The 26,609-nt window shown below is 45.7% G+C and overlaps 1 protein-coding gene across 8 annotated transcripts in view; it reads left to right on the plus strand.

Annotated features, from left to right (window-relative positions):
- The first annotated feature begins 407 nt into the window (after positions 1-407).
- DIP2A (disco interacting protein 2 homolog A) overlaps positions 408-26,609 on the plus strand; it is a 106,355-nt gene continuing 80,153 nt past the window's right edge. For 6 of the 8 annotated variants that reach the window (XR_003517907.1, XR_003517908.2, XM_027582434.2 and 3 more), the window contains exons 1-2: positions 604-694; positions 24,470-24,541. Coding sequence is in view for 6 of the 8 variants with exons in the window: in XM_027582434.2 (XP_027438235.1) it covers positions 604-694; positions 24,470-24,541 (163 nt within the window). In the remaining 2 variants the exon portion in view is untranslated. Of the gene's footprint in view, positions 695-24,469; positions 24,542-26,609 lie in introns of all 8 variants that reach the window. The other 2 variants (XM_027582435.2, XM_027582436.2) reach the window with 2 other exon arrangements.

The raw sequence follows: 26,609 nt of genomic DNA on the forward strand, positions 1-26,609 counted from the left end.
GGCTGCGCAGGCCCGCGGACCCCAGACCCCAACCCCGGAGGGCGGACAGGGCCGAACCTAGCGCGCGCTCGACCCGGGCAGCAAACTGGTCCAGGCGCCCAGCTTACCTGCCCGCCTCTCTCAATGGGACTCCGCAGGGCACTCGCCGCATCCTCGGGGCCAATGGGAGCGAGCCTTCGGTGTTGCTGGGCGGGCCGGCCGCTCCAAGCCCGGCCCACGACCCGCCGCGCACGCGCACTCCCCCTCCCGCCCTTCCCGCGGCGCACGCGCATTCCGTGTAGGGCCGGCCGGGAGGCCGGGGGCGCGCGGAGTGGCGGCGGAGCCCGCGCTCGTGCTCGCGCCCGCGCTCGTGCTCGCGCCCGCGCCCGCTCCCGCGCCGGTGCGGAGCCACTCGGGCCGCGCCCCTACCCCGTCGCCTCAACTCCCCGCCAGGCAGATGCGGGTCGCGGGGCTGAGGGGAGCGAGGTAGCCTTCGCCCGCGCCGCCGCCGCCGCCGCCGCCGCCGCCGCCGCCGCCCGGCCCTGGGCCGGCCGGGACCGCGGCCCCAGCCCCTCCCGGGCGTGCTCCGGCCTGGTCGTCCGCGGGGCGCGGCCAGAGCGGGCCATGGCCGACCGCGGGTGTCCGCTGGAGGCGGTGCCGCTGCCCGCCGAGGTGCGGGAGAGCCTGGCCGAGCTGGAGCTGGAGCTGTCGGAAGGTGAGCGGCCCGGATCCCACCCGGCCCTCACCCCGGACCCCGGACCCCGGGACCCCGGACCCCAGCCCGGACCCCACCCGGCCCTGACCCCGGAACCCCGGACCCCGACCCAGATCCCGCCCGGCCCTCACCCCGGACCCCGGGACCCCAGACCCTGGCCCGGATTCCGCCCCCCCCCCTCCCCGCCCTCACCCCGGACCCCCGGGACCCCCGCCCAGCCTTCATCCAGGACCCCGGCCCGAACCCCGGACCCCAGACCCTGGCCTGGACCCCCCGCCCGGCCCTCACCCCGGACCCCGGGACCCGGGACCCTGACCCCGGCTCGGATCCCCGCCCGGCCCTCGTCCCGGAGCCCGGGAGCCCAGACCCTGACCCGGATTCCGCCCGGATCCCGGGAGCCCCGCCCGGCCCTCACCCGGGGACCCCTGCCTGGCCCTCACCCGGAGAACTGGACACCACCACCCACCCACCCCCGCCTTAGGCCGCCAGCCTTTGGGTTCCCGGCGGGTCCCCGAGCCCTGCGGTTTGACTGGGTGGTTTGGCCTCAAGCACGTGAGTCTCGACGGGAATGACCATTTTTGTCCAAGCAGTAAGGCGGTGTTTATCCGAGCTCCAGGCTGCAGGTCTGGGCTTCCTGAGGGTGGCTGTACCCAGGACCTGTGAGCCCACCCCAGCCTGTGTGTCCGCGGCCCCCTGTATTACCGGGTTGTAGCAGCACCTGCCTGTCTGCGTCGTTCAGGCTAAAGGAACATATGCAAAGCACTAACACTTAGAACGAGGTTGTTGCCCCATTTCCGGAACTCTTAAAAATTAAAAAAAAGTTCAATGAATGGTTGTTTGTCAAAAATAGACTGGAGTAACTGCACTTCAGAGGTGGGTGGCTTCGGCATCTAGAATGATCTTTTTCCGAGACTTGTGTCCTGATGTTGTGTTTGGATTCATTGCACAAAGAGTAAGTTCTTGCCCAGTTACAGGGCAGCCAGCAGCCTTTGAGGAAACACATCTAAATGTTTAACTCTGTTTTTGAAACAAATGCATTTTCAGTTTTTAGAATCCATTTTCTCATAGTCCAGTTATTAAGTTTCAGGTTGGTAAGTGGGCTCAGATTGGGGCAGTGAATTTTTGAAAGAACCATCTAAATAAGTGTGTGCTTGCTTGGACTCACTGATTTAACACTCACCAAGCTCAGAGTGGAAGGTGCAGTTGTCACCTTTGTTTTACAGATAATACAGCATCTACTTGCAGCTGTTTTGAATTCAACACTGAAATTTTTTAAAGTTCTATGATACATGGCACATTTTTTTTAATGGAAGTGCAGTAAGAAGTGGGTGGATTTGAGAATTCTTTGTGATTAGATGCCCTTGAGCAGTCTGAAAAACTCAAATTAGGAATGGTTCTGACAGGAAGTACTATCCTGAATTTGTTGTAGTTCTTCATCAAGGGAAAATCATGTAGCTGCAGACTTTACACATTTCAGATATGGTTTTGTAGATTGCTCCAAATTTCTGCTCCAGTGTATTTGTTATTCCCTCAATTCTTGTTTTGTGGCTGTATGTTTGAGTGCTTTCTAGGAGTTGACAGATGAGGTTGGATCCAGTGAACAAAACGCTTCTTTGTTGCTCCGTTTGTGCTGGCCTCATTTTAGATGCGTGTGGAGGATGTAGAGATGAGTAGAGGGTGGGTGTACGGTCGGATGTGAGTGGAGAGAAACTGGAAAGCTAGCTTAGGCCGGGAAGGGTGTGAACAGAACCTGAAAGAGGACAGAGTGCATTGCGCCAGGGAGGCAGGAGCCCTGGCCTATGTCCCAGCTTCTAGACTCGCCTGACACCTTTCTTTTGGCCCAAATAGGTCTGTGATTATTCAGGCCCTGTGACACTTGGCCCTGCTCCCAGGGTGTTCCCACACCTTTGATGCTGGCTTTTTCAGCTTGCATCATGATTGTGTTGATGCAGGGCCTCCCTGTTGGACTTGGAGACGCTTTGTGATAGGGACTGTCTTAGGCCGACCTTCGGCATCTGCACACAGTGGCTGGCATCTGGTACGCGCCCCTGAACTTCCGTTGGATGATAGCAGCTCTGAATGTGGGTTTGGTCGGCTGTCGGGGAGGCAGCCGGCAGCCTTATGGACACCCGGTAGTTCTTGTGGAGAGTCAGTCGGATAGAGTACGTGAACATGCCTTGAAACTGGCAAGGTGTTATTAGTGAAGCACAGTCCTGAAGCAACCCAGGTTAGTCTTGTTGTCATCACTTGTAAATTTTGATCAAGTAGAAGTAGGAAGTGCGACTCTGTCCTGGGCCTCCCTTCCCCCCATTGTGTGTGCGGGGGATAAACTTCTAATTCAGAATAAAGTAATTTCAAAATAGGATGGCTTTGCAGTGCTCACGTTTCTCTGAGTGAGAACTTGCATAAAGTCTAGCGTTGACACTGTGCTAGGCAGGTTAGGGGAAGAGGGACTTGACAGACAAAATGCTGCCCACGTGGAGACCGGTAGTGATGGATACCTGGATAATCTGGAAAATCCTGCACAACTTCCTTTGGACTGTACACCAGACTAGTTGACTAGTAGTGATTAGTTGAGTATGGCCCTGCCTTTATTCATAACTCACGTGTGGCCTTTTTCCCAGCATCCTCACTGGATTGTCATCATTAACCACTGCAGTTGGGGTCAGCCCTTAGGGGGCTTCTGGTCTTAGAATACACTGATTTTTTCTGATAGGGCAGGTTTGTTGGCTTTATGTTATGGATTCCCAAGAGGGAAATAACTCTGGTCTTGGCCCCTAACTTTCCCAGCTGTTTCACCCTTCTTCGGATCTCCTAGGATGAAAGGTGGAAAGCAGAACCCCACTCTTCTTAGGCAGCCCCCAACCCCCCCATCACGAACACACACAGAGTTTACACGTGCGGCTCCTTAAAGTATATGAGAATGTCCGTGGATGAGAATGAGGTTATCAGACGTGTAACTTTGACTTTAAAGAAGAATTAATTCCCAAACACTGGTACTTTACCTATTATAGTGTCAACTTACCTTCTAAATAGCTCACAGCTCATTTGGTACTGTACAGTATCTTGGGGCTGGTGGTGCTGAACTGCTTGAAAAACCTGGATGGTGGGGGCGCCTGGGTGGCTCAGTCGGTTAAGCGTCTTCCTTCGGCTCAGTCATGATCCCAGGATCCTGGGATCGGGCCCCGTTTCAGGCTCCCTGCTCGGCAGGAGGCCTGCTTCTCCCTCTCCCACTCCCCCTGCTTGTGTTCCCTCTCTCGCTGTCTCTCTCTCTGTGTCAAACAAATAAATAAAATCTTTAAAAAAAAAAAAGAAAAGAAAAGAAAAACCTGGATGGTGGTGTCAAGTTGGTGCTTTGGTGGAGTGGCCTGCAGTGGTTTAGAAAGGAAATTCCTACACAATCAACTTTGTTCCACTCCTGTTTCTTTATTCCTATTCTGGTTAATAGGTCTATTTCAAAGCTTTACCTTTAGTCTGTTTCTTGTTTTACTGCATTTTGTTAACGTAGGGGCCTCAGCCTGGTTGCTGGCAAACAAAAAGGGGAAAAGCTCTGTGGGTGTAGAGGAAGGGACTTCTTCACAAAGCTTTTTTCCTCGTTAAATGTTTGTAACGTCTGTAATTTGTTATATAATTCTTATTTTTCAAAACAGAAGCCTGACATTGCCTTTACATCAATAAGCATTTGTTGTACTTCCTAAATATTTTGTGGTATATTAAAGTTCTCATGTCCACAAATTCTTTTCATCCATCAAAGCCCAGCCCAAACGCCTTCTCTGATGTGGCTACTTTCTTGGAAGTCTCATCACACTTGCTCCCACCTTTGGGATTCTTGCCACTTTTTGTTTTTTGTATTTGTTATTTGTATATATTCGTGCATTCAGTAATTGTTGAGAGCCCACTGGCAAGCTAATGTTTCAGATGTCAAAGGTCAGGGTTAGCTCCATTTCTCCATTGATCAGCTTTGCACACTGTTTTATTAAAAAGTAATGCAGATACGGGGGCAGAGAAGTGAAATACTTCAAAGGAAGTGTGGGGTGGAGTGAGTGAGCATGAGTGAGTGTGAGTGTGTGTGGTGTGCCCCTCCCCTCCCCGCCAGGTGTTCTCTCGTGTCCATTTCCTGGGTTTTCTTCCAGAAGTAATCTGCCCGTGTGGTTCCTCTGGGGGTCCCTGAGACCTTTTCTGGGCACCTGTGAAGGAAGACTATTTTCAGTGACACTAAGATGTCATTTCTGTTTCCTGTGTTTGTACTGATGGTGCTGACGGCCATTGTTACCTCACCTACTCCCCGCTCAGCAGCAAAAGTAGGCGGCACTGTCACTTACCTGTATCCTTCCTTGATGAAACAATACAAATTAATTTTCTTAACTCTCAACCCTTGAATGCCCATCTTCTTAATAGTCCATATGAGACAATGGGAAGTGCCTCCAAGAGCTCCAGGGCCTGTTGTGAGGAACAGCACTTGTGTGTCTTGAGTTGCAAAGTGAATGAGCCGCGTTTGTTGCAGAATGCCGTGTTTACTTGAAAAATGGGTGTTGGACAAACTGCAGTTTCCAAGACTTGGATATCTGGTGGACATTTTCTGGAACATAAATGAACGACAACAACTGTCAGAATTTATGGTCAATGATAATACTTGTGCTTTTGAACAAAAATTTTTATAAAACTTATCTGCACCATGAGCATGACAGCCTCTCATTACTTAAATACTTTTTTGATGAGATCAGTGGCAATATTAATGTCAGGTTTTGATATTATATAATGAAATGTGTCAACATTAGGAAGATCTATATAGTTCTGTGAACCAGTATTTTCTAAGTATCAGTGTATCATGTTACAAATTTGTGCACAGGTGAAAAGATCCATTCAAAATAATAGACCATTGGGTTGTAACACAACAGTACGAAAAGTTCATTGATACGGTTTTAGATTTTACATTGCAACTGTTCTGGGAGAAACTACCACTTGCCTAGTTTGGGTGGTGTGGTATTGAAGAATGTCCACAGTGATCTGTAAAGGCTACTGAAACACTCCGCCCTTGTCCAACATCTGTGTGAGGCTGGATTCACCTTGTAGACTTCAGAAAAGCCAGATTACAACAGGTTGAATGCTGAAGCAGATAAGAGAATCTATCCAACTGTTTTCTACAAAGCCAGATATTTAAGAGACTTGTAAAAGTGAAACAATACCTGTACTCACTGAATATTTTGGCTTTGGAAATCTGTTATTTTTTATTAAAATATATTTATGTTAACATGGTTTATTGTAAACAAATTCGAGTGAAATATTTTAAAAATTTCACCATTTTAATTTCTAATATGGTAAATGTTGATCGATATAACACAAACAAACAAAAGCTCTTTGGGGTCCTCAGTAATTTTTAAGAGCCTGAAGGGGTCCTGAATCCAAAACTTCTGAGAAGTGCTAGTCCATGCAACTCTAACAGAACTTTTAAGGAAATACCCAAATGTCCTTGTATATTTCTTTATACTTTTTTGTAACAAATTTTTTATCTGTTGCTGGCATAATAAGGATTTCTGTTTATATTTGTAAAGACAATCAGATGTTTTCAATTTATAAAACATGCTGGAAGATCTCTGAAAATTGTACTTACTAATTGCTTATATGTCCCCCTTTACATGATTCAGGAATATTCCCCTTTAGAACTTTTTTTGTAGTGAAGCATCCTAGCACAGTTGTCTCCTTACAAAATTTTTTTCTTTATTGAATTTTGATTTATACGCTTTTAAGAGTATCAATACTATGATTTCAGTTTTAATACCCTAAAACTTTGCACATACTGTTCATTGCCAACTAGTCTGAACTGTTGAATTCCTGCTTTTGTTTAAACTTCACTTTCTCTCTGGAGTTCTGCCTTGCTCTGAGGAACACCCGCTTATCCAGTGAGGTGCCTGCCACTTTGTGTCCTTGTAGTGCTCATTGTGTCACTCCTGTAGGAGTTATCGCACGATTGTATTTCTTTGTTTGCTTGCTTTTCTTTGCTACTTCATAGGGAACACTTAAAGAGGAAGTTTTGATCTGTTCGTCTTTATGTCTTCAGCACCTAGCATATTTTAGGCATTTTAATGAATGATTGTTTAATTAATAAAAGAATAAAAACTACACGTGTTTATTTTCAGTTTTTTAAAACTTTTATTACTTTTTTTTATCTTAATAATCTCGTTGCCCAATGTGGGGCTTGAATTCGTGACCCGAAGATCAAGAGTCACGCGCTCCACCATTCGAGCCATCCAGGCACCCCTGTTTTCAGTTGTAAATTAAGAATCATCTGTGCTTGATTGAATACTTAGCTTTTTTGGTAATAGTTTTTCAGATTCAGTGAAGCCATTCATCAGCAGGACAGACCTGTGTCTCAGGGGGCCATTGACCCAGAATTTGGTTTGGTTGCTCAGACTACCAGGAAGAAACTACCAGTGGAGTGCCCGCTGGTGTGGGGCTCAAGTCTCAAGTGCCATCTGGAAGGATCTTCCAGCCCCGAGGTGGCCGTGATCCACCCATGGCCTCACCTCTGGGCTGTGGGCCCAAACCACCTTCCTGCCGAGGCCACACTTCTGTTGCAGGAGTACAAAGGCAGGCTCGGGCCTGGGAGCCTGTGACTCCTGCTGGGGACTTTGGCTCACGGACCCGTGCTGGCCTGAAACCTTGTTAGAGCTGTGTGGAGTCTAAGGCCCTTCCTGCCCAGCCTGCCTGCCTTCCCTCTACCTCTACCAGGGATCACCTGCATCGTGTCAGACAGCGCTCCAGCCTGCGGCTTGCTCCCCGTTTCCCCTCACGGGCATTTCTCTCCTAAGTCTCTTGCATGTCTGTTCTGTCTTAGCATCTGCTTCTCAGAGGCTCTAAACTGCCGTATGGGCTCTCTGGTTTAGACCCAGGTTGAAAGGCTGACTTATGTGGTGTTGTGGGGTTAAGTGCCTGTCTCCCTTATCAATGGTCTGCACTTTGAGATTGTACCTGCCACATAGTCGTTGGTCTGTGTGTATTGAATTGAATTATTCCCTCTCTCAGGACCCTGTTGCCTGTGGCTGGCTCTGGTTTAGTTGTCCATAGTGACACTTCCTGAGGGCTGGGGCCAGATGCTTCTTGCTCTCTTCTGTGACCCTGCCACCAGAGCTGGTGTGCATCCACATCCACGGACGTCTGTCCATCCAGGCTCTGCTGAAAAGAAAGACAACACCTAGGACTGAGGGCAGTGGTTTTAGACTGGTGGCCAGAACACCCCAGGCAGGTGACTTCCGTGTGCCTGGGGAGGGAGCATCCCGACCACGTGGGTCGGCTGAGCGTGGTGACTCAGGTGGTGAGAAGGTGGTGGGTTGTAGGAGGCAGGCCAGAAAGGTGGCCTGAGCCTGGGCCCAGCCCGGTGGCCCTACTGGTTTCTACTTGAAGCGTCGTGAGGGATCACTGGAACTTGTGCTTTGACAATGTATGTCCTTGAGACTCACTAGCTGCTGTGTTAAGAATGCAGGGAGGCAAGCGTGAACTGGGGTCAGATCACTTAGGTCGTCTGGTCCCCTTCTCTCTGTAGACCCTTAGTCTTACAAAGTGGGGTGGATGTACATCTAGGACTTAGAAGTCTGCAAAGAGACTTGAGTGGGGTCCCTGGTCCCGAATGAAGAGTCTCATGGAAACATGAGCCTGGGGAATGGCGTCACCCCCACAGCCCATGACCAGCACCCACACTTCACGCCGTGCACCCCCGGGGAATGGTCGCCATTGTGTTGCTGCCATGCCTGTCTCTCTTCGTCAGGGTCCAGGCTGTGAGTGCTCCATCTTTTTAGTTGAAAAGTACGGAAGAGTCGTAAGTTTTGAAACACATTTTTATTTCATCTTTTCATGTGTTTTTACCTGATGTGATATGCAGCATGTATTTAAAATAAAAATGAATCCATACAAAGTATTGGGTCACTGTCCTGTGACATAGCTGAAGAAAGGGTGGGTGGGATGAAGGGGGGTTGAGTTACTTTATTCTGCTCTGCTAGTAGATCTTTTAAAACTAATTTTTGTGCTAGCACTTTATTTACAGTAAGCTTGCTTTTGAGTAAGACTGCAGTCTTTATGGATCAATCTTTATAGAGAAAATTATCTAACATTTCTGACATTGCACTTGTGTATTACAAAGACTGGGAAATTATATACTACATGGCAAAAAACAAAACAAAACAAAAGCTGTGTTTCAAAAATCGTTGAAAGACACAACACCTAAAAATAGTTGTCTCTGTCATCTATCGATAAAGAATCACTTAGAGTGATGCACCCAGAGTCCCTCTTCTTTTTCCACACAGGAAATGAATGGCTTCTGTTTTTGAGATTTCCTGGATTCTTGGGACAGCACCTCAAGTAATCACTGGGGCAGTAATCGTGCAGGGGTTTCCTTTCAGACTTTGGCTTTGTGTTACTCAGCTTTAAGGGAAGAATAGAAATCCTGTTCCTTCAGTTTACACTGACTATTCATGACTTGAGAGTACCATTTTGGAAATAGCAGAGAAAGATCTTTTGTTTCCTTTCAGATTTCAGAACTTTTTCTCCAGGATCTTTGATAAAAGACCTTTAAATTAAGTATCTGAAATGTGAAAGGACATATTCATGCTGTAAAAGCAGGTGAGTAACTCAAAAGAGCGTGTCATAGAGAGTTCCTATTAACTCCCAGGCTCTGTTTGCTTTGCTTATCTCTGAAGATGGAGGGTGTGGATTAGCCCTTTTCAGGAAACACTAAAATTAGGAGATCATTTAGAGATAAAGGTAATAGAAATGAGATAATCTGGCCTCATTATTAGGTAATCTTGGCGTCATGGGCTGAAATGTGTCCCCCAAATTTGTAGGTTGACGCCTTAACCCCGTGTGACTATATTTAGAGACATGTCCTTTAAGGAGGGGATGAAGGTTAAATGAGGTCATACGGGTGGGCTCTGATCCAGTGCGACTGGTGTCCTTCTTAGAGATGGCAGGAGTGTGTGCCCACAGAGGAAAGGCCATGTGAGGACAAGTGAGAAGGCGGCTGTGTGCAAGCTAAGGAGAGAGCCTCAGGAAGAACCAAAGCTGCTGACACCTTGAGCTCAGATGTCTAGTCTTAAGAACGGTGATAAAATACATTTCTCTTGTTTAATCCACCCAGTCTGTGGTATCCTGTTAGGGCAGTGCGAGAAGACCAAGACACTCTGTGTGTCACCCTGTTGCTCAGCAACACTCAGCGGACTGAGTGCCGAGATGCTCATGGCTTAGTGAGGCTGAAAGACATGTACACAGTGGCTGTATCGTAAGATGTGTGCAGGCCCCCAAAGGGGAGCAGCTCTCCTAATGGGCGAGCCGGGCTGATGGAGGAGATAAGAGTTTCTTCCAGCTTTATTTGAAAGCATGTGTGAGGAGGGTGTTGCAGGAGGGCAGGGAAGAACATGCTAGACAAACGATGAGCCAGAGCTGAGTGGGCTGGGGGATTTCCAGACAGCGCTCCCCCGGCACACGGGCAGACAGGGCAGGTTGGGAAAGGTGGGGGCTGGTTTATGGCAGGATTTATGCATCCTAGTGGAGAATTTGGACTGGGCTCTCTGGAGTCTAGACCAGTGTTGAAAGAAACTCAGGTGCCTCCTGCAGCCAGATGGGTATTACAGATGTGTGGGATGAGCAGGGCTGAGACAGGCACCTGTCTGCTCTAGAGTAGCACAGTAGAAGCTCCCATGCTGGTGGAAGTGGTTTGTGCTGCAGCCGCCACGGCCTCTAAGTACCATGGCAGCCGCTAGCCACATGCATCTGTGAAACACTTGAAATGTGGCTAGTGAGATTGGGAAACTGAAAAGCCCATTTAATTGACTTTTAATTAATTAAAATGTAAATTTAAAACTTAAAATTTTAGGGGTGCCTGGGTGGCTCAGTTAGTTAAGCGTCTGCCTTCAGCTCAGGTCATGATCCCAGGGTCCTGGGATCGAGTCCCAGGTAAGGCTCTCTGCTCAGTGTCATGTAAATAAATTTTAAAAAATCTTTAAAACTTAAAATTTTAAAATACTCCCATAAAATTAGGAATATAATAAAGATCTGTCCATCTAAACTTCTATTAAAATTACAGTGGTAAGGAAAAGACAAAACTCTTTGTAAACTGTAAGTTTGCTCACACAGACAAATCCCCGAGAATCAGTGAAGTATCAGGGCTAATGAGATTGCCACACCGATGCTGGGTGCAGGACTGTCCTGTGCAGTCAGGAACATGCCTTCACACCAGGAATAACAGATTTAAAAGAATCCGTTGGAAAAAGCCCCACCTTTCACAATAGCAACAAACTAATATGGTACCCAGAAATGTCCAACAAAAGATGTGCCAACTATCCTTTGGAAACTCACAAAATATCACTGAGGAGCTTTGGCAGACCAGAAACAGGAGAGCAGAGAGTATCATGCCATGCTGATGGGCGGAGAAGGGTACTCAATATGCAAGTACACGTGTTGTTCCTAAATTTGTCCGTTGTCTGACCCTAGAATTTGTGAGAGCAGACTGCCAAGAAGAGTAGAACAAAGTTAAGGCTCATTCCCTACCAGATAACCAGGTAGGGAATTTTAAACCTGTGGCAGTAAATAAATAAACATGGTGTATTGAGTTATGTGGGAGTGGACAGACCGACCTGGCCTCGGTGAGAATCATCAGAGTGGTGGCAGAACTCTTAGTACGGAAAGAACAGCAACCATTTGCACAGCCCGTGCGGATAACCCAGCAAAGCGTCTGCTCTGCTGAAAGGCATTCTATTAGAGGTGAGTAACACCATCAAAGTCTATCCTACACAGTTTTCTACCCCTGCACTTGACGATGGGGGGAAAACAGGAAAGATTGAAATGTGATACATGTGTGCTTTCAAGAACCCGTGAGATCTTGAAAACAGATGGCCGATTTTCTGTTTTTGAAAAAGGACTAAGGGGGTGGCTATTCTTAGGTGCTTTATTTGAAGTGGATCTTCCTGAACAGATGATGGAGTCATGTGGTGTTTTTAAAGGCAGTCAGCAGCGATTGAAATACTCCCGTGTGAACCTTCTTATGTCTCTGTCTCTCCGTCCCTCCTCCTTTTCTCTTGAGGATCAACAACAACGTTTGCTGGCAGCGCAGAGAGAGTGGGCTGTAGGAGCACAAAAACGGAAGCAGAAGAGTTAAAGTTGCAGTGATCTAGGCCGTGGGACGGAGAGCATGGTCTGACGCAGACCCCGCGGGTTTCAGTGTGAAGAAGCGGACGTTGGAGGAGGGTCTAGGAGGGTTCCAGAAAGAACGCAGAAAGCACATGTCTGTTTCGTACTGTAGAGTGTGGGGTGTCTGGGGGGCATCTGGATATATGTAGGACTGGTACTTTCTAGAAAGGCTTGTCTAGCGTGGAAATCTGAAGTCACTGGCAGGAAATCATGATTGAAGTGAATACCATGACCCTGTAGGGAGACCTCAGTAATGCAAAGAGGTCCTAGAACAAAACCCTGGGGAACCCACAGCCGTCAGGGAAAGACAGAGAAAGGGGCCACAGCAGGAGGAGGAGAAGCAGGAGTGTGGGCCTCCGTGTCTCGGACACGGGAGGGGCTTTACTACAAGGAGCGTCCCTGGGGACTGAGGATGTGTTAGGTCGATATTCATGACCACCATCAGGTAAAGATGACTCTCCTCTCCGAAATCGCGTTGAAATGATAGAAATTTTATTTATTAAACATTTTTTAAAAATTTATTTACTTATTTAAGTAATCTCCACCACCAACGTTGGGCTCAAACTCATGACCCAGAGATTAAGAGTCTCAGGCTCCTCTGACTGAGCCAGCCAGGTGCCCCAAAATGGTAAAAATTTTAAAAATGAAGAAGAAATTCATAGCAGTGTAGATTCTGGAAAGTCAGAAAGGTAGCTCAGAACAGTGAGCACCATCTAAGGAGGGAAGATGGGAAATGAGGCAGACCAGTAGCAGAAGGACAGTGTGTTCTTGGAGCCGAGTTGGGGGGGTTAGTAGCAAGGAGAGGGTGTGGTTTCCAGGGGTTTTCCAGAGACTGCCATGCCACTCCCTTAGAGGGGTGGCCAGTCGTTGGCGGACGGTGCTTAGAGGGCAGGCCTTGGCCCAGCCTCCCCCAGAGCAGACTCTCCACTTAGCCTCCTCAGGAGAGCTCGCTTGAATAGGAGGATAGAATGTGTGCCACTGAAAAGTTGGAAAAACACCAGAGTAGATGGTATTTAAGTTCTCCTTCCAGTTGCAAGAGTATTCTAAGTTCTGATCATGAGTGTCCAGTAAGAATCATACCTTTGTGTGACTTTATCTCACCAAGTAATGTTTAAAAGCATTCTTGCATTAAATGTCTGCTATTTTCATTTTTATTTATTTAAAAAAATTTTTTTGAAATAGGAGAGTGAGTCTTTAATTTTTTTATTTTATTGTGTTTTATTTTTAAAAGTAATCTCTACACCCAACGTGGGGCTGGAACTCATGACCCTGAGATCAAGAGTCAGATGCTCTACCGGCTGAGCCAGCCAGGCGCCCATCTGCTATTTTTAAAAGGTTTATTATCTGTTTACACGTTTATGTAATACAAACTTGTTGGCCAAGAGCTGCATATTTTTTAAAGCTTTTATTTATTTATCTACCTGAGAGAGAGCGAGCGCGCACGGTCGGGGAGGAGCAGCAGGAGAGGGACAAGCAGAGTCTGCGCCAAGCACAGGGCCCCACACAGGGCCCCGTCCCGTGACTTCGAGATCAGGACTCAAGCCAACCTCAGGAGTCGGATGCCCAACCAATTGGCTAGCCAGGTGCCCCGCCAAGAGCTGTATTTTCATGGGAGACTCTTGTTACCCTTCTCTGTGGCACTGCTGTCTGTCTCCTTGTATGTCCTAAATGGCTGTTCAGGGTCTTACTGCAGTTAAATGGGATAATTTAGATAAAAGCTCACGAGGACTGGGGAACAGAAGGCTGACATTTGCACTGCGCAGTCAGAAACTGTTGAGTGTGGATGACTGCTTCTTGTTTAATCTTTTTTCTAATATTTGCAGTCTTTCAAACGTATAAAAAAGTTGAGAGACTCATACATACCCACGTACCTACCACTTGATTAAGATTTTCTCACACTAGCTTCAGATCTTTGGCAAAGAACCATTACGGAGAGAGTGTAGGCCACACTCACCCTGATTCTAGTCCCCTTCCCCCGGCCCCCCTCCTGAGCTTGGTGTCGGATCAGTGTATTGCATTTCCATATATCCTTAAACAGTCCAGAGTGCTGTTTTGCATGGTTTAAAACTTTACATAAATCATCTAGATGAGCCCTTCTGAAACTTGCTTTTAATCTCAACATTATGTTTTTAGAATTACGGTAATGATTATGTTAATACGATATAGCTCTGACTCATTCTAACTGACAGCTTTGTGGCAGTCTTACATGATGACACCACGGTGTATTAATTTTTTCCCCTGAGTGTGTATTTTGTAAATTAGTGAACTATTTTTTAGAGCAGTTTTAGGTTCACAGCCAAACTGTGTGGAAAGCAGGGAGGGTTCCTGTGCACCCCTATTCCCACACGTGCCCAGCCCCCCCACTGTCACAGCATACATTCGTTCTGTCAGTGAACCTACGCTGGTACCTCATCCCCCTGGCTCCGTAAGTTGCCTTATGGTGTTGTATATTCTGTGGGTTTTGACATATGTTTAGTGACATACACCCACTATTTACCATGCAGTCCTGAGTGTCTTTTCTGAAAGCAATGAGGATGACCCATCTGCAAAATTGGCACCGGCATCGCCCCATCGTCCACGTGGAGGAGGGTTCTCCTCAGCCCAGGAGCGCACGCAAGTCAGCGCGGGGAAGAGCTCAGGGAGAGGGGTGGAGAGCGCCTTCGGTCTGGCCATGCTCAAATGATGGCTGCTGAAGGGAAGCATAGGGTCAGAGTGGGCTCAGTTTTGGAGTAAGTGAACCCAGGGCAGGTCAGGGCAGGTTTGAATCTCACTATCAGCTTACCCCGGCCTCAGCTCTTACTCTGTAGGTCAGTGTGCCGCTGCGAGGCCACGGGCGTATAGAAATGGTCATTCAGGTTCTCTGTGCAGCCACGTTGTTAGGGTAAATCTGACATTGTTGACCTAGAGATGCGCACCCTTCCCAGAGTGACTCAAGGGAGTACGTGTTCTTCATGAGAGCATAGCAGTTCTAAAGACCCACACATAGGTTTTTATTGGTCTCTCATTGTAACGCATTTCTTGGTAGTTCCCCCAGAATCGTGTCGTGATCCTTGGAACCTGTGAGCATTACCATATTTGGAGAAAGGGTCTTTGTAGGTGTGATTGAGGATCTTGAGATGAGTTACCTGGATTTTTGGGTGGAACCTAAGTGCCATCAAAGGTATTTTTAGAAAAGAGAGGCAGAGGCGGTGGGATGCACACAAACGGACGGGGCGGGGGGCACTGAGGCAGGCACTGGAGGGATGTGGCCCCGTGTCGGGGAAGCTGCAGGAGCCCAGGAATGGATTCTCCCCTAGAGTCTTCAGAGTTAGTGCAGCCTTTTTGTCTCCTGATTCTGGCTCGGTGAAACTGACTTTGGACTTCTGGCCCCCAGAACTATGAGTGAATAAATTTTCCTTGATTTAAGCCACCAAGCTTGTGGTAATTTGTTACAGCAGCTACAGGACATGAATCCACTCACCTCAAGGTCTGCAACATACTTAGAGAAGATGTTTTCTTTTTATTTTTTGTTCCATATTACCTCTTTGTGAATGATATTGGAGGTCTGAAATATGTTTGTTTTTTCCTTTATGGTTCGTAATCTTTGTGTCCTGTGTAAGAGTTCTTTCCCTACCTCATGGCCATGAAGATATTCTTTTGTGTTATTTTTAAGAGCTTTATTTTATTTTTATTTTTTATTTTTTTTAAAGATTTTATTTATGTGACAGAGACACAGCCAGAGAGGGAACACAAGCAGGGGGAGTGGGAGAGGGAGAAGCAGACTCCCCGCTGAGCGTGCGGAACCCACATGGGGCTCGATCCCATGACCCCCCCACGACTTTGGCTCAGGTCAGACGCTTAACCAGCTGAGCCACCCAGGCGCCCTGTGTTTTTAGTTTCTGTTTAGAGGTCAAATATATCTTTCATTAAATTTATTCCTGGATTTGAGATACAGAATTTTTCAGGCATAGAATTTACTTTTTTTTTTTTTAAATCACAGTCCTGCTTTTTAATTCCTTGAACATATTGATCATGGTTATTTTAAAGTTCCGTTATGTGGATTCCCTGTCTGTATCTTTCTATTATCTATTGGTTTTCATGGGTTGTAGTCACAGCTTCCTGTTGCCTATCGGCCAGACACTGTAGACGTAGCAATGATTTGTGACTCTAGATGTTTCTGTGTTTCTCCATAAAGGGTTTACTTTTGCTTCTGTCAGGTGGATGGACTGGGGGTGCATCTTTAATGTGCATGTGCCTAACAGTGGGACAGCAAACTATGTGAGGCAAAAACAAATAGAATTGCAAAGAAAAACAGATGAATCCACTCTCATAGTTGGAGACTTCAACACCCTCCATCAGAAAAGGACCCAGCAGGCAGAAAATCAGTAAGGACACAGTTGGATTCAACAGCATCATCTTATCCACCAGATAAAATGGACATCTACAGACTGTTTTATCCAACAACAGCAGAACACACCTCCTTCTCAAGCCCACATGGAGCACTCACCAAGACAGACCACATTCTGGGCCATAAAACACATCTTCACAAATTTAAAAGAACAAATCATACAATGTCTGCTCTCCAACCACAACGGGATTGAACTAAAAATCAATAACAAAGAGAACTCAAAATATGTAGAGATTAAAAAGCATATTTCTAAATAACACAGGTCAAAAGAGAAATTCTGAGATATTTTGAACTAAATGAAAATAAAAACACAACTTATCTAAATTTGTGGGGTGCAGCAAAAGCAGTACTTAAAGGGAAACTATAGCATTAAGAAGAAAGATCAAAAGTCAGTAACCGGATGGACATTGAGGGCATTATGCTAAGTGACATAAGTTAGGCAGAGAAAGACAAATACCACATGATCTTACTTATATGTGGAATCTAACAAAACAAACAGAGCTCATCGATACAGAGGACACATGGGTGGTATTTGAAAGTTGCTAAGAGAGTAGGTCTGAAGAGTTCTCATCACAAGAAAAAAAATGTACCTGTGTGACAATGACTGACTGTCCTTATTGTGTTCATTTCACAATACATACAAATATCAAATCAGGTGGTACACCTGAAGCTAATATAATGTTATATGTCATTATATCTCAGTTTAAAAGATCAATAACCTAAGATTCTTCCCTAGGAAACTACAAAAAGAAGAGCAGATTAAATAAAAAGTAAATAGAATAAAAGAAATAATAAGAATTGGAGCAGAAATCAGTGGAAAACCTGGTTCTTTGATCATCTGATTTGATAGATTTGATAGATCTTTAGCCAGGCTAATTAAGAAAAAGAGAGAGAGGGGCGGCTGGGTGGCTCAGTTGGTTGAGCGTCTGCTTTGGCTCGGGTCCTGGTCCCAGGGTCCTGGGATCCAGCCCCACATCGGGCTCCCTGCTCGGCGGGGAGCCTGCTTCTCCCTCTGCTGCTCCCCCTGCTTGTGCATGTTCTCTCTCTCTCTGTCAAATAAAATCTTTAAAAAGAGAGAGAGAGAGAGAGGGAGAGAGGACACAAATGACTAATACCACAAGTGAAAGGAGAAATCACACAGATCCTTTGGAACATCTGTATGAGAAATAGATCCTAAAGGATAATGAAGGAATACTATGAACAACTCTCTGCCCAAGAATTTGATAACCTAGATGAAAAAGGTCATCTCCTTGAAAGATACAATCTGTCAAACTCACACAAGAAGAAATAAACAATCTGAACAGGCCTATATCTAATAAAGAAATTCAATCAGTAATTATCTTTCAAAATAGAAAGCACTAGGCTCAGTAGGGTTCATTGGGGGAATTCTACCAAACACTTAAGGAAAGAGATAATACCAATTCTCTATAGTCCCTTTCATAGAATAGAAGCAGAGGGAATGCCTCATTCTATCAGGCCCCATTACCCTGATACCAAAACCAGACAAAGACATTACAAGAAGACAAAACTACAGGCCAATATATCTCATGAATATAGATGCAAAAGTTCTCAAAATATTAGCAAATTGAATTCAACAATGTATAAAAAAAATTATATACTATATCTAAGCAGGATATAGCCCAGGTCTGCAAGTCTGGTTCAGCATTTGAAAATCAGTTAGTTAATAGAAAATCCATCACAACAAACAGGCTAAAGAAAGAAAATCATATGATCATATCAAAGATGCAGAAAAAGTGTTTGGCAAAACTCAACACCCATTCACAATAAAACTCTGAGTAAACTAGGAATAGAGGGGGAACTTGAGGAATCAAGTTGATAAAGCGGAATATAAGACACCCGCAATTGGGCGCCTGGGTGGCTCAGTTGGTTAGGCGACTGCCTTCGGCTCAGGTCATGATCCTGGGGTCCTGGGATCGAGTCCCGCATCGGGCTCCCTGCTCGGCGCGGAGTCTGCTTCTCCCTCTGACCCTCTTCCCTCTCGTGCTCTCTCTCTCTCATTCTCTCTCTCTCAAGTGAATAAATAAAATCTTTAAAAAAAACAAAAGAAAAAGACACCCGGAACTAACATCGTACTTAATGGGGAAGAACTCAAAGCGTTCCCTGTAAGAAGAGATATAAGGCAAGGATGACCCCTCTCGCCATTCATTGTCAACATTGCAGTGGAAATTCTAGCTAATACAATCGGATAAGAAAAGGAAATAAAAGGTATATAGATTGGGAAGGAAGAAACAAAACTTCTTGTTTACAGGTAACATGGTTGTGTGTGTAGAAAATCCAAAAGGATTAACAAGCCCTCCTTCTCACCAAAACTAATACACAGTTATAGCAAGGTTAATAATGCAAAAGTCAATCACCTGCCCATATACCAGAACAAGTGGAATTTGAAGTTAAAAACACAATACCCTTTACATTAGCACCCCCCCCAATTAAATACTTAGGTGTAAATCAGGCAAAATATGTACAAGATCTATATGAGGCAAACTACAAAATACTGATGAAAGAAATCAAAGAACTAAATAAGTGGAGAGGTATTCTGTGTCCATGGATAGGAAGACAATATTGTCAACATGTCAGTTCTTCCCAAGTTGATCAATAGATTCAATGCAGTCCCAATCAAAATATCAGCAAGTTATTTTGTGCATATTGACAAACTGGTTCTAGTTTATAGGGAGAGGCAAAAGACCCAGAATAGCAACACAATTTTGAAGGAGATGAACAAAGAAGACTGACACTCTGATTTCAGGACTTAATATGAAGTGATAGTAATCAAGACAGTGTGGTGTTGTCAACAGGACAGACAAATAGATCAGTGGAGCCGAACAGAGAAGCCAGAAATAGATCCACATAAATATAGCCAATTGATCTTTGACAGAAGAACAAAGGCAATACAGTGGAACAAAGATGGTCTTTCCAACAAATGGTGCTGGAACAACTGGACATGGACAGGCAAAAAAATGAACCTAGGTATGGACACCTCACAAAAAGTTAACTCAAAATGGACCTCATCCCTAAATGTAAGAATGTAGAATTTTAGATAACATAGAAGAAAACCTAGATGACCTTAGGGATGGTGATGACTTTTAGATACAACACCAAAGGCACAATCCATGACATAAATAATAAACACTCTGTTAAAAATAAAGACTTCTGCTCTGCAAAAGACACTGTTAAGAGTAAGAGAAGACAAGCCATTGACTGGGAGAAAATATTTACAAAAAAACACATCTGTTGATAAAGGACTGTTACCCAAACACACAAAACTCTTAAAACTCAACAGTAAGGAAACAAACAACCTGATGGAAAAAACGGTCCAAAGACCTTAATAGACGCCTCACCAGAGAAGACATACAGATGGCAAATAAGCATATAAGAAGATGCTCCCCATCCCAGGTCCTCGGGGAGATGAACTCGGCTGCGCACCTACGAGAATGGCCACCATCCAGAACACGGACACCGGCGAGCGCTGGGGAGGACGTGGAGCGACCGGTGCGCTCGTTCACGGCTGCTGGGGAAGCAGATGGGGCAGCCACCCTGCAAGGCAGTCCGGTGGTCTCTCACAAAACAAAATGTGCTAAACAACCCAGCAATCACATTCTTTGGTATTTACCCAAAGCAGTTGAAAACATACGTCCACACAAAAACCTGCACACAGTTGTTTACAGAAAATTTGGAAGCAACCAAGATGTCCTTCAGTAGGTGAATAGATAAATAAATTGGTCCATCCAGTCAATGGAATATTATTCAACACTGAAAAGAAAGGAGCTGTCAAGTCAAGAAAAGACATGGAAGAAACTTAAGTGCATTAAGTGAAGTCAATCTGGAAAGGTTATTGTATGATTACAACTCCATGACATTCTGGAAAACTGTGGAGACAGTAGAAAGATCAGTGGTTGCCAGGGCTTAGGGGGTGAGGGAAGGATGAATAGGCAGAGCACAGAGGATTTTTAGGGCAGTGAAAACACTCCGTATGATATCATAATGATGGGTATGTTATTATCCATTTGTCCAAACTCATAAAATGTACAACACAAGAATGAACCCTAACTAAGCTTTGGGTAATTACTATGTATCCATATAGTTCATCAATTGAAACAAAGCGTACCACTCTGGTGGAGGGTATTCATAATGGGGGGGGCTGTGCATGTGTTAGGACAGAGAGTGTATGGGAATTCTCTGTACCTTGCCCTCAATTTTGCTCCGAACCTGAGACTGCTTTAAAATATATATATATATATATATAAAGCTCTAAGTAAAATAAAACAAAAGATAGAAGGGGAAAAAATGCCAACCTTCTGGAAAGTAAATCTGCATGCCCAGATGGTTTCACTGACAAATTTTATCACTTAAAAAAGAAATAACACCAATTTTATATAGTCTCTCCCATGTATTTTTAACTTTTATTTTGAAATAATTTTAGTCTCATAGGTTGCAGAAATAGTATATAGAATTCATTCAGTTTTCTTCAATAACATCTTATATAACCAGAGTACATTATCAAACTATTTTCCAAATATTTTTAATTACAGTTATTGTGCTAAAAATGTAAAGAATTCAGAAGTGTATGAAGTAAAAACTATTTCTCACACCCACCTCAAGCTAAATAAACAAATCATTATTAATAATTTGTTGGGCATCCTTCCAGACATTTCTTGCACACACAGAAATATATACACTTACACACACACATAGTTTTATTTATTTGTTACCAGAATTAAATCATTCTTTATGTATATAGTTTTCAACTTGTTCCTTTTCCCCAATAGTATATCATGAATCTATGTAAGTGATACCCATCCCCTGCCTTCCAAATACCAGGGTATTGTTTTAGGACCAACAGTGTTATGTAGTAATGATGTATGGCAGCATATTTTCTTCCTTTTTTTTTTTGGACAATTAGGTTGTCTCCCATTATTTGTTGTTATATATGATGTGCTCTGCCTTCCTTGTTGCTGTGACCTTAAGGAGTTATTGAATGCTTTTGAGAATAGGCTTTTAGAAACTGTGGTGTCTGGGTTGGGATTTGGAGATAATTATTTGCAATTTTGCATTTGTAATCCTAACTGACTTTGGTTTGCGGCAGTGGAGGTCATCCTGAGCCACATACCATAGCCCTACCTGGAGAGCTGGTCAGAACAGCTAGCAGCCCACAGACCACCAGAGAAGGGTGGGCCCTGGCATCTTCCCAGAGTCCCCCAGGCACCTGGGTGCTCAGCCAGGGGCGAGCTTTATTGTGACCGAGATTCCCTTAGGCAGTCGGGTCAGGGAGACTCCAATTTTGTGTAGACAATTGGGGAGTTTGGCTCTGCTGTTTGTCTCCTGAGTGTTTACTGAACTTGGGTTCAGAAAATTTGGATTTGAGTCCCTTTTCTTTTTTTTTTAAGATTTTTATTTATTTATTGAGAGAGAGATAGAATGATAGAGAGAGAGCATGAGAGGGAGGAAGGTTAGAGGGAGGGAGAAGCAGACTCCCTGCTGAGCAGGGAACCCGATGCAGGACTTGATCCCGGGACTCCAGGATCATGACCTGAGCCGAAGGCAGTTGCTTAACGGACTGAGCCACCCAGGCCCTTTTCTATTAGCTTATTGGTTTTGCGTCTGCACTGTCTTTTGTTTTTTTTTTTTAAAGATTTTATTTATTTATTTGAGAGAGAGAATGAGATAGAGAGAGAGAGCATGAGAGGGGAGAGGGTCAGAGAGAGAAGCAGACTCCCCGCCGAGCAGGGAGCCCGATGCGGGACCCGATCCCGGGACTCCAGAATCATGACCTGAGCCGAAGGCAGTTGCTTAACCAACTGAGCCACCCAGGCGCCCTGCACTGTCTTTTGGAATTCCTCCTTGCTCTCTGTGTGGGGTGAAGTGTGCATTCAGTGGCGTGTTGGGTTAGTGTCTAAGTTGGATGTAAGAAATATGGTAACTGGTTACACATGAAGATGCGTAGCTTGGTTATGTTCAACTGGTTCAGTGAGAAGACACAAGACCACTTTTGCAATATCATAGGCATGAAGCAGGGAGCTAACATTTCATTTCTGAATGCTCCCTGGCACCTTCACCATGGAAATGTTCATTTGAAATGGGAACCAAAGAAGGAGCTGTCTCTAGGAAATAAATACTTAACTTTTAAATATCCTGGAAAATCAGTGCTCTGCTTTTAAATAGGGGTTTATCAGTTTTCGTGTCATGTAACTATATAGTTTTCATTTCAACTTGTCTTAATTACATATTTTTGTATATTTCAGAAGAAGCATAATTTTTTAGTAGATACTGCTTTAAAAAAATACATGTGCTTTAAAGTTGTTCACAAGTTAAACATTAAGAAGCTAAATTCTATAGGGATGCCTGGGTGGCATAACCGTCTGCCTTCGGCTCAGGTCATGATCCCCAGGTCCTGGGATTGAGTCCCACATCCGGCTCCTTGCTCAGCAGGAAGACTGCTTCTCCCTCTGCCTGCCACTCGCCCTGCTTGTGCTCTCTCTCTCTCTCTCTATCTCTGTCTCTCTGACAAATAAATAAAATCTTAAAAAAAAAAAAAAAAACAACAGCTAAATTCTACAATCCTATCCTGGCCCGGCTTGGTGTCTGTGAGTGTGCAGTGAGTGGGTAGGGCAAGGACAGTGCACCCCAAGGGCCCTGGCTGGTAGCAGCGGATTAGTGTGCTCACTGCGTCGTGGACTGGCTGATGTTAAAAATGGAGTGCTTAGCAGAAAAAAATAGAGTGAGATTTGCAATATCATGCCATTCAGGTAAAGCACAAATACATGGACACAAAGCAGTATACATTCTGCAGAACAAATTCAAATTAAAAGACTAGTTTGCTGTAGGGGTGGTAGGGGAATAAAGTGGGGACAGAGGGGTTAATCAAGTGCAGGGTAGGTGAGATACACAAGAGAGGCTTGGCAGGGAGGGCCGGCTGAAGGAGCTAGGGTTAAAGCAGTGCAGACCCACTGGGAGCTTGCGGTAGTCTGGCCTGGACCAGAGAAGCCGTCTGTTGGGAGAGCAGGACCTGGTGCTCCCCGACCCCAGACTCGTCTTTTGTAGGATGGTATATGAATGTCTCCCCAGAGTCTTCACTTAGATGGGAGACATTTTGACACAACAGATCCTGCAGTCAGGAGATCATGTATAGGCCATGCTTGGTGAGGCCCCCGGGGATGGCGATCCTGCTCCTCTGACTGCCAGCAACCTGGCCCTGGGCTGGTTTGGTGGGGTAGGGACTGGGAGGGGAGGAGGGCTTCAAAACAGTAAGAGCTTTCTATTAAAGACAGTTTGCCCAAGCAAGCTACTAGAGGAAATTGTAATATATATATTTCTGGTCTAAATAAAGTCTCGAAGACACGACAGATTCCCGTTGAGCATGCCAAGTTCTCTCTAGGAAACAGATGTGCACATAGCTTGAGAAGTGTTTCCATGAAGACACACTTCCTGTCTTGTTCCTGGCTGCTTTAATTCGTTTTTAGGCTGTTCTTTATGATCATTTGTCAGAACAGCAGTCCCTGTTTCCGAGTCCTTGCCCGGGGATGCGCTTTGGCCTTACACCAGTACTTGCACACATGAGCCTGCACAGGACTCACTTGGCGATCTTGGTAAAATGCAGGCTCAGGTTCATTCTGGGCGATGGCCTCAAGAGTCTGCTTCTCTTTCTTTGTTTTTAACTTTAAAAATTTTTATTAAATTTTTTTAGAATCTGCATTTCTGACAGGCTCTTAGGGGATGCTGATCACAGTTTTTTAAAAATCAAAGTATTATTTACATACAATAAAATCCACTCTTCCTGGTGTGTAGTTCCCTGGGGTTTTGACGAACACATATAGTCATGGGCCACCACCACCGTCAAAACAGAACGGCTTCATTACCCCTGAAAATCCCTCATCCCCCATTGTAGTCAGCCCTTCCCGCACCCCCATCTCTTGGCAACTACCATCTGCCCTGTCCCTATGGTTTTATCTTTTCCAGGATGTCCTATAAATGGAGTAATTCAGTTTGTAGCCCTTTGAGCCAGGCTGCTTTCACTTAGGAAGCTCTGTCCAAATTGTGTATATCAGAGTTTGTTCCTTTTTTCTGCTGAAGAGTTTTCTGTTGTGTGGCTGCATCAGCGATATTAGTGTTTCCAGTTTCTCCATTATGAAGTATTTTTTCATTCAAAAACTTTGGAACTTTGGAGGAAATATAATCATCTTTTGCCACTGTCGTTTTAGGTGACATCACTCAAAAAGGATATGAAAAGAAACGGGCAAAGCTGCTTGCACGCTATATCCCACTTATTCAAGGTAAAGTCAGCATGCTCAACTGTTTTGTAACAGTCAATTTTCTCACCGAACTTGACCTAAATATGGATTTAGAGTTTTACATTAGTATGTTTCGTATTTTATTAAGGAGGACTGGGCAACGTGTCCAATATTAAATAATAAAATCCAAATCCAATGTATCTAATATTAAATAATATAATCCACAGGTTATAATTTATAGCTTGGGTTTGGTATAGATCTCATTTCCAAATAGGATTTATGATCTGTTTATGATTGTAGAATACGATTCTTTCTGTGATTATAGTAAGGAACATCCCCTTACTTAGGTTCAGAACAAATGTTGTAAAGTGTCAATTCTTCCTACCTTAAATTGATCTGCAGAGCTAACACACTTGTCATTTCAACAGGTTTTTTTTTTTTTTTTTTTGGTGGAATTTAACAAGCTAATTCTAAAATTTACGTAAAAGTTTAAAGGGCCAAGGGATTCAGAATGTGCTCAAAAAGGAAGAACGAGGTGGGAAGATGTGCCGTCCCGGGATAAGAAGAATTACTATCACGCCCTCGCCGTGAAGACGGCCTGGTTTGGAGTAAGGGCAGGCAGCTGGCTCAGCAGAGCAGGCCCCGGAGCCGAGATGCAGACGTGGCCCGGGCTGGGGGGGAGGGGCGGCGTTGCAGGGCATGGTGCTGCCACAGCTCCCTGTCCTCACAGAAGACTTATGTCACTGGACACAACAGTGTCCGCATGGAAGGGCCAATAGGAGAGGCAAAAGCTACGGCGTCTTAGAAGATTGTACAGGAAAACGGTCACCATCGGAAGATAGGACCTCACGAGTCACTAAAGGGCCTGAGCTGTGACCCTAAGGGAGGGAGCGGTGACTGTGGTTAAATTAACAATGTCATTTCATCCAAAGTCACCATAAAGAGATTAAGGGCAAGTCACACAGTGGGACGATGATTGTAACACAAATAATTGAAAAAGGACTAGAATGCAGAACGTAGAAGGCAGCACTGTCCCATTTATTGACTTTTGTGAGAGTGGAAATGTTCTGTAACCACTAGCCATGGATGGCTCTTGAGCACTTGAAATATGGCTAGACTGAATTTTTAATTTAATTGTAATTAATTTAAACTTAAATAGCCAGAAATTCCCCTAACATGATTTTTCAAAAAGCGCAGGAGGAAACTGGGCTGGAGCCTTGAATTACTGTTTCGTAAGTGGCAAGCCTACCAGCCGACAGCAGAGAAAGATGTTCCACCTCAGTGGGAGCTGGAGGGACGTGGATGAAGCCTGTAACCTGCATGGGTTGTGGAGGGGATTCCACCAGTGGGGTGTGCACCGCTGGTAGAGCTGAAGAGGGGCAGTGGTGCCCGGGACAAACTCCGGGACGCTCGCACCTTGCCCTCTCTCTGTGCACAGCAGTGTTCATTAGATCCCTGAACTGCCAAGAGCTCAGACGTCCAGCAGCAGAACCCCTCCAGGGGGAAGCTTGAAGACCCCCGCGCATCAGCAAGGATGAGTCTCACAAACATAACGGGGAGTGAAGGAAACAATCCGAAGGAGCGCGGCCACTGCAGCCTAGAGCAGCACGCCGACTGCACTGTTCAGGACTCGTGTGGGGGAACTCGTGTGGGGAGCCTGTGTGGGGGAGAACCCGTGTGGGGGAGAACCCGTGGGGGGGAGCCCTTGGGGGGGAGAACCCGTGTGGGGGAGAATCCGTGTGGGGGAGAACCCGTGTGGGGGAACTCGTGTGGGGAGCCCGTGGGGGGGAGCCCGTGTGCGGGAGAACCCGTGTGCGGGAGAACCCGTCGGGGGGAGCCCGTGTGGCGGGGAGAACCCGTGTGCGGGAGAACCCGTGTGCGGGAGCCCGTGGAGGGGAGAACCCGTGTGGGGGAGGACCCGTGTGCGGGAGCCCGTGTGGGGGAGAACCCGTGTGCGGGAGCCCGTTGGGGGGAGAACCCGTGTGCGGGAGCCCGTGGGGGGGAGAACCCGTGTGCGGGAGCCCGTGGGGGGGAGAACCCGTGGGGGGGAGAACCCGTGTGCGGGAGAACCCGTGGGGGGGAGAACCCGTGGGGGGAGACCATGGGGGAG

Source organism: Zalophus californianus, chromosome 1 (genome assembly GCF_009762305.2).
Source record: "Zalophus californianus isolate mZalCal1 chromosome 1, mZalCal1.pri.v2, whole genome shotgun sequence".
In the NCBI taxonomy this organism is placed as follows: Eukaryota; Metazoa; Chordata; class Mammalia; order Carnivora; family Otariidae; genus Zalophus; species Zalophus californianus.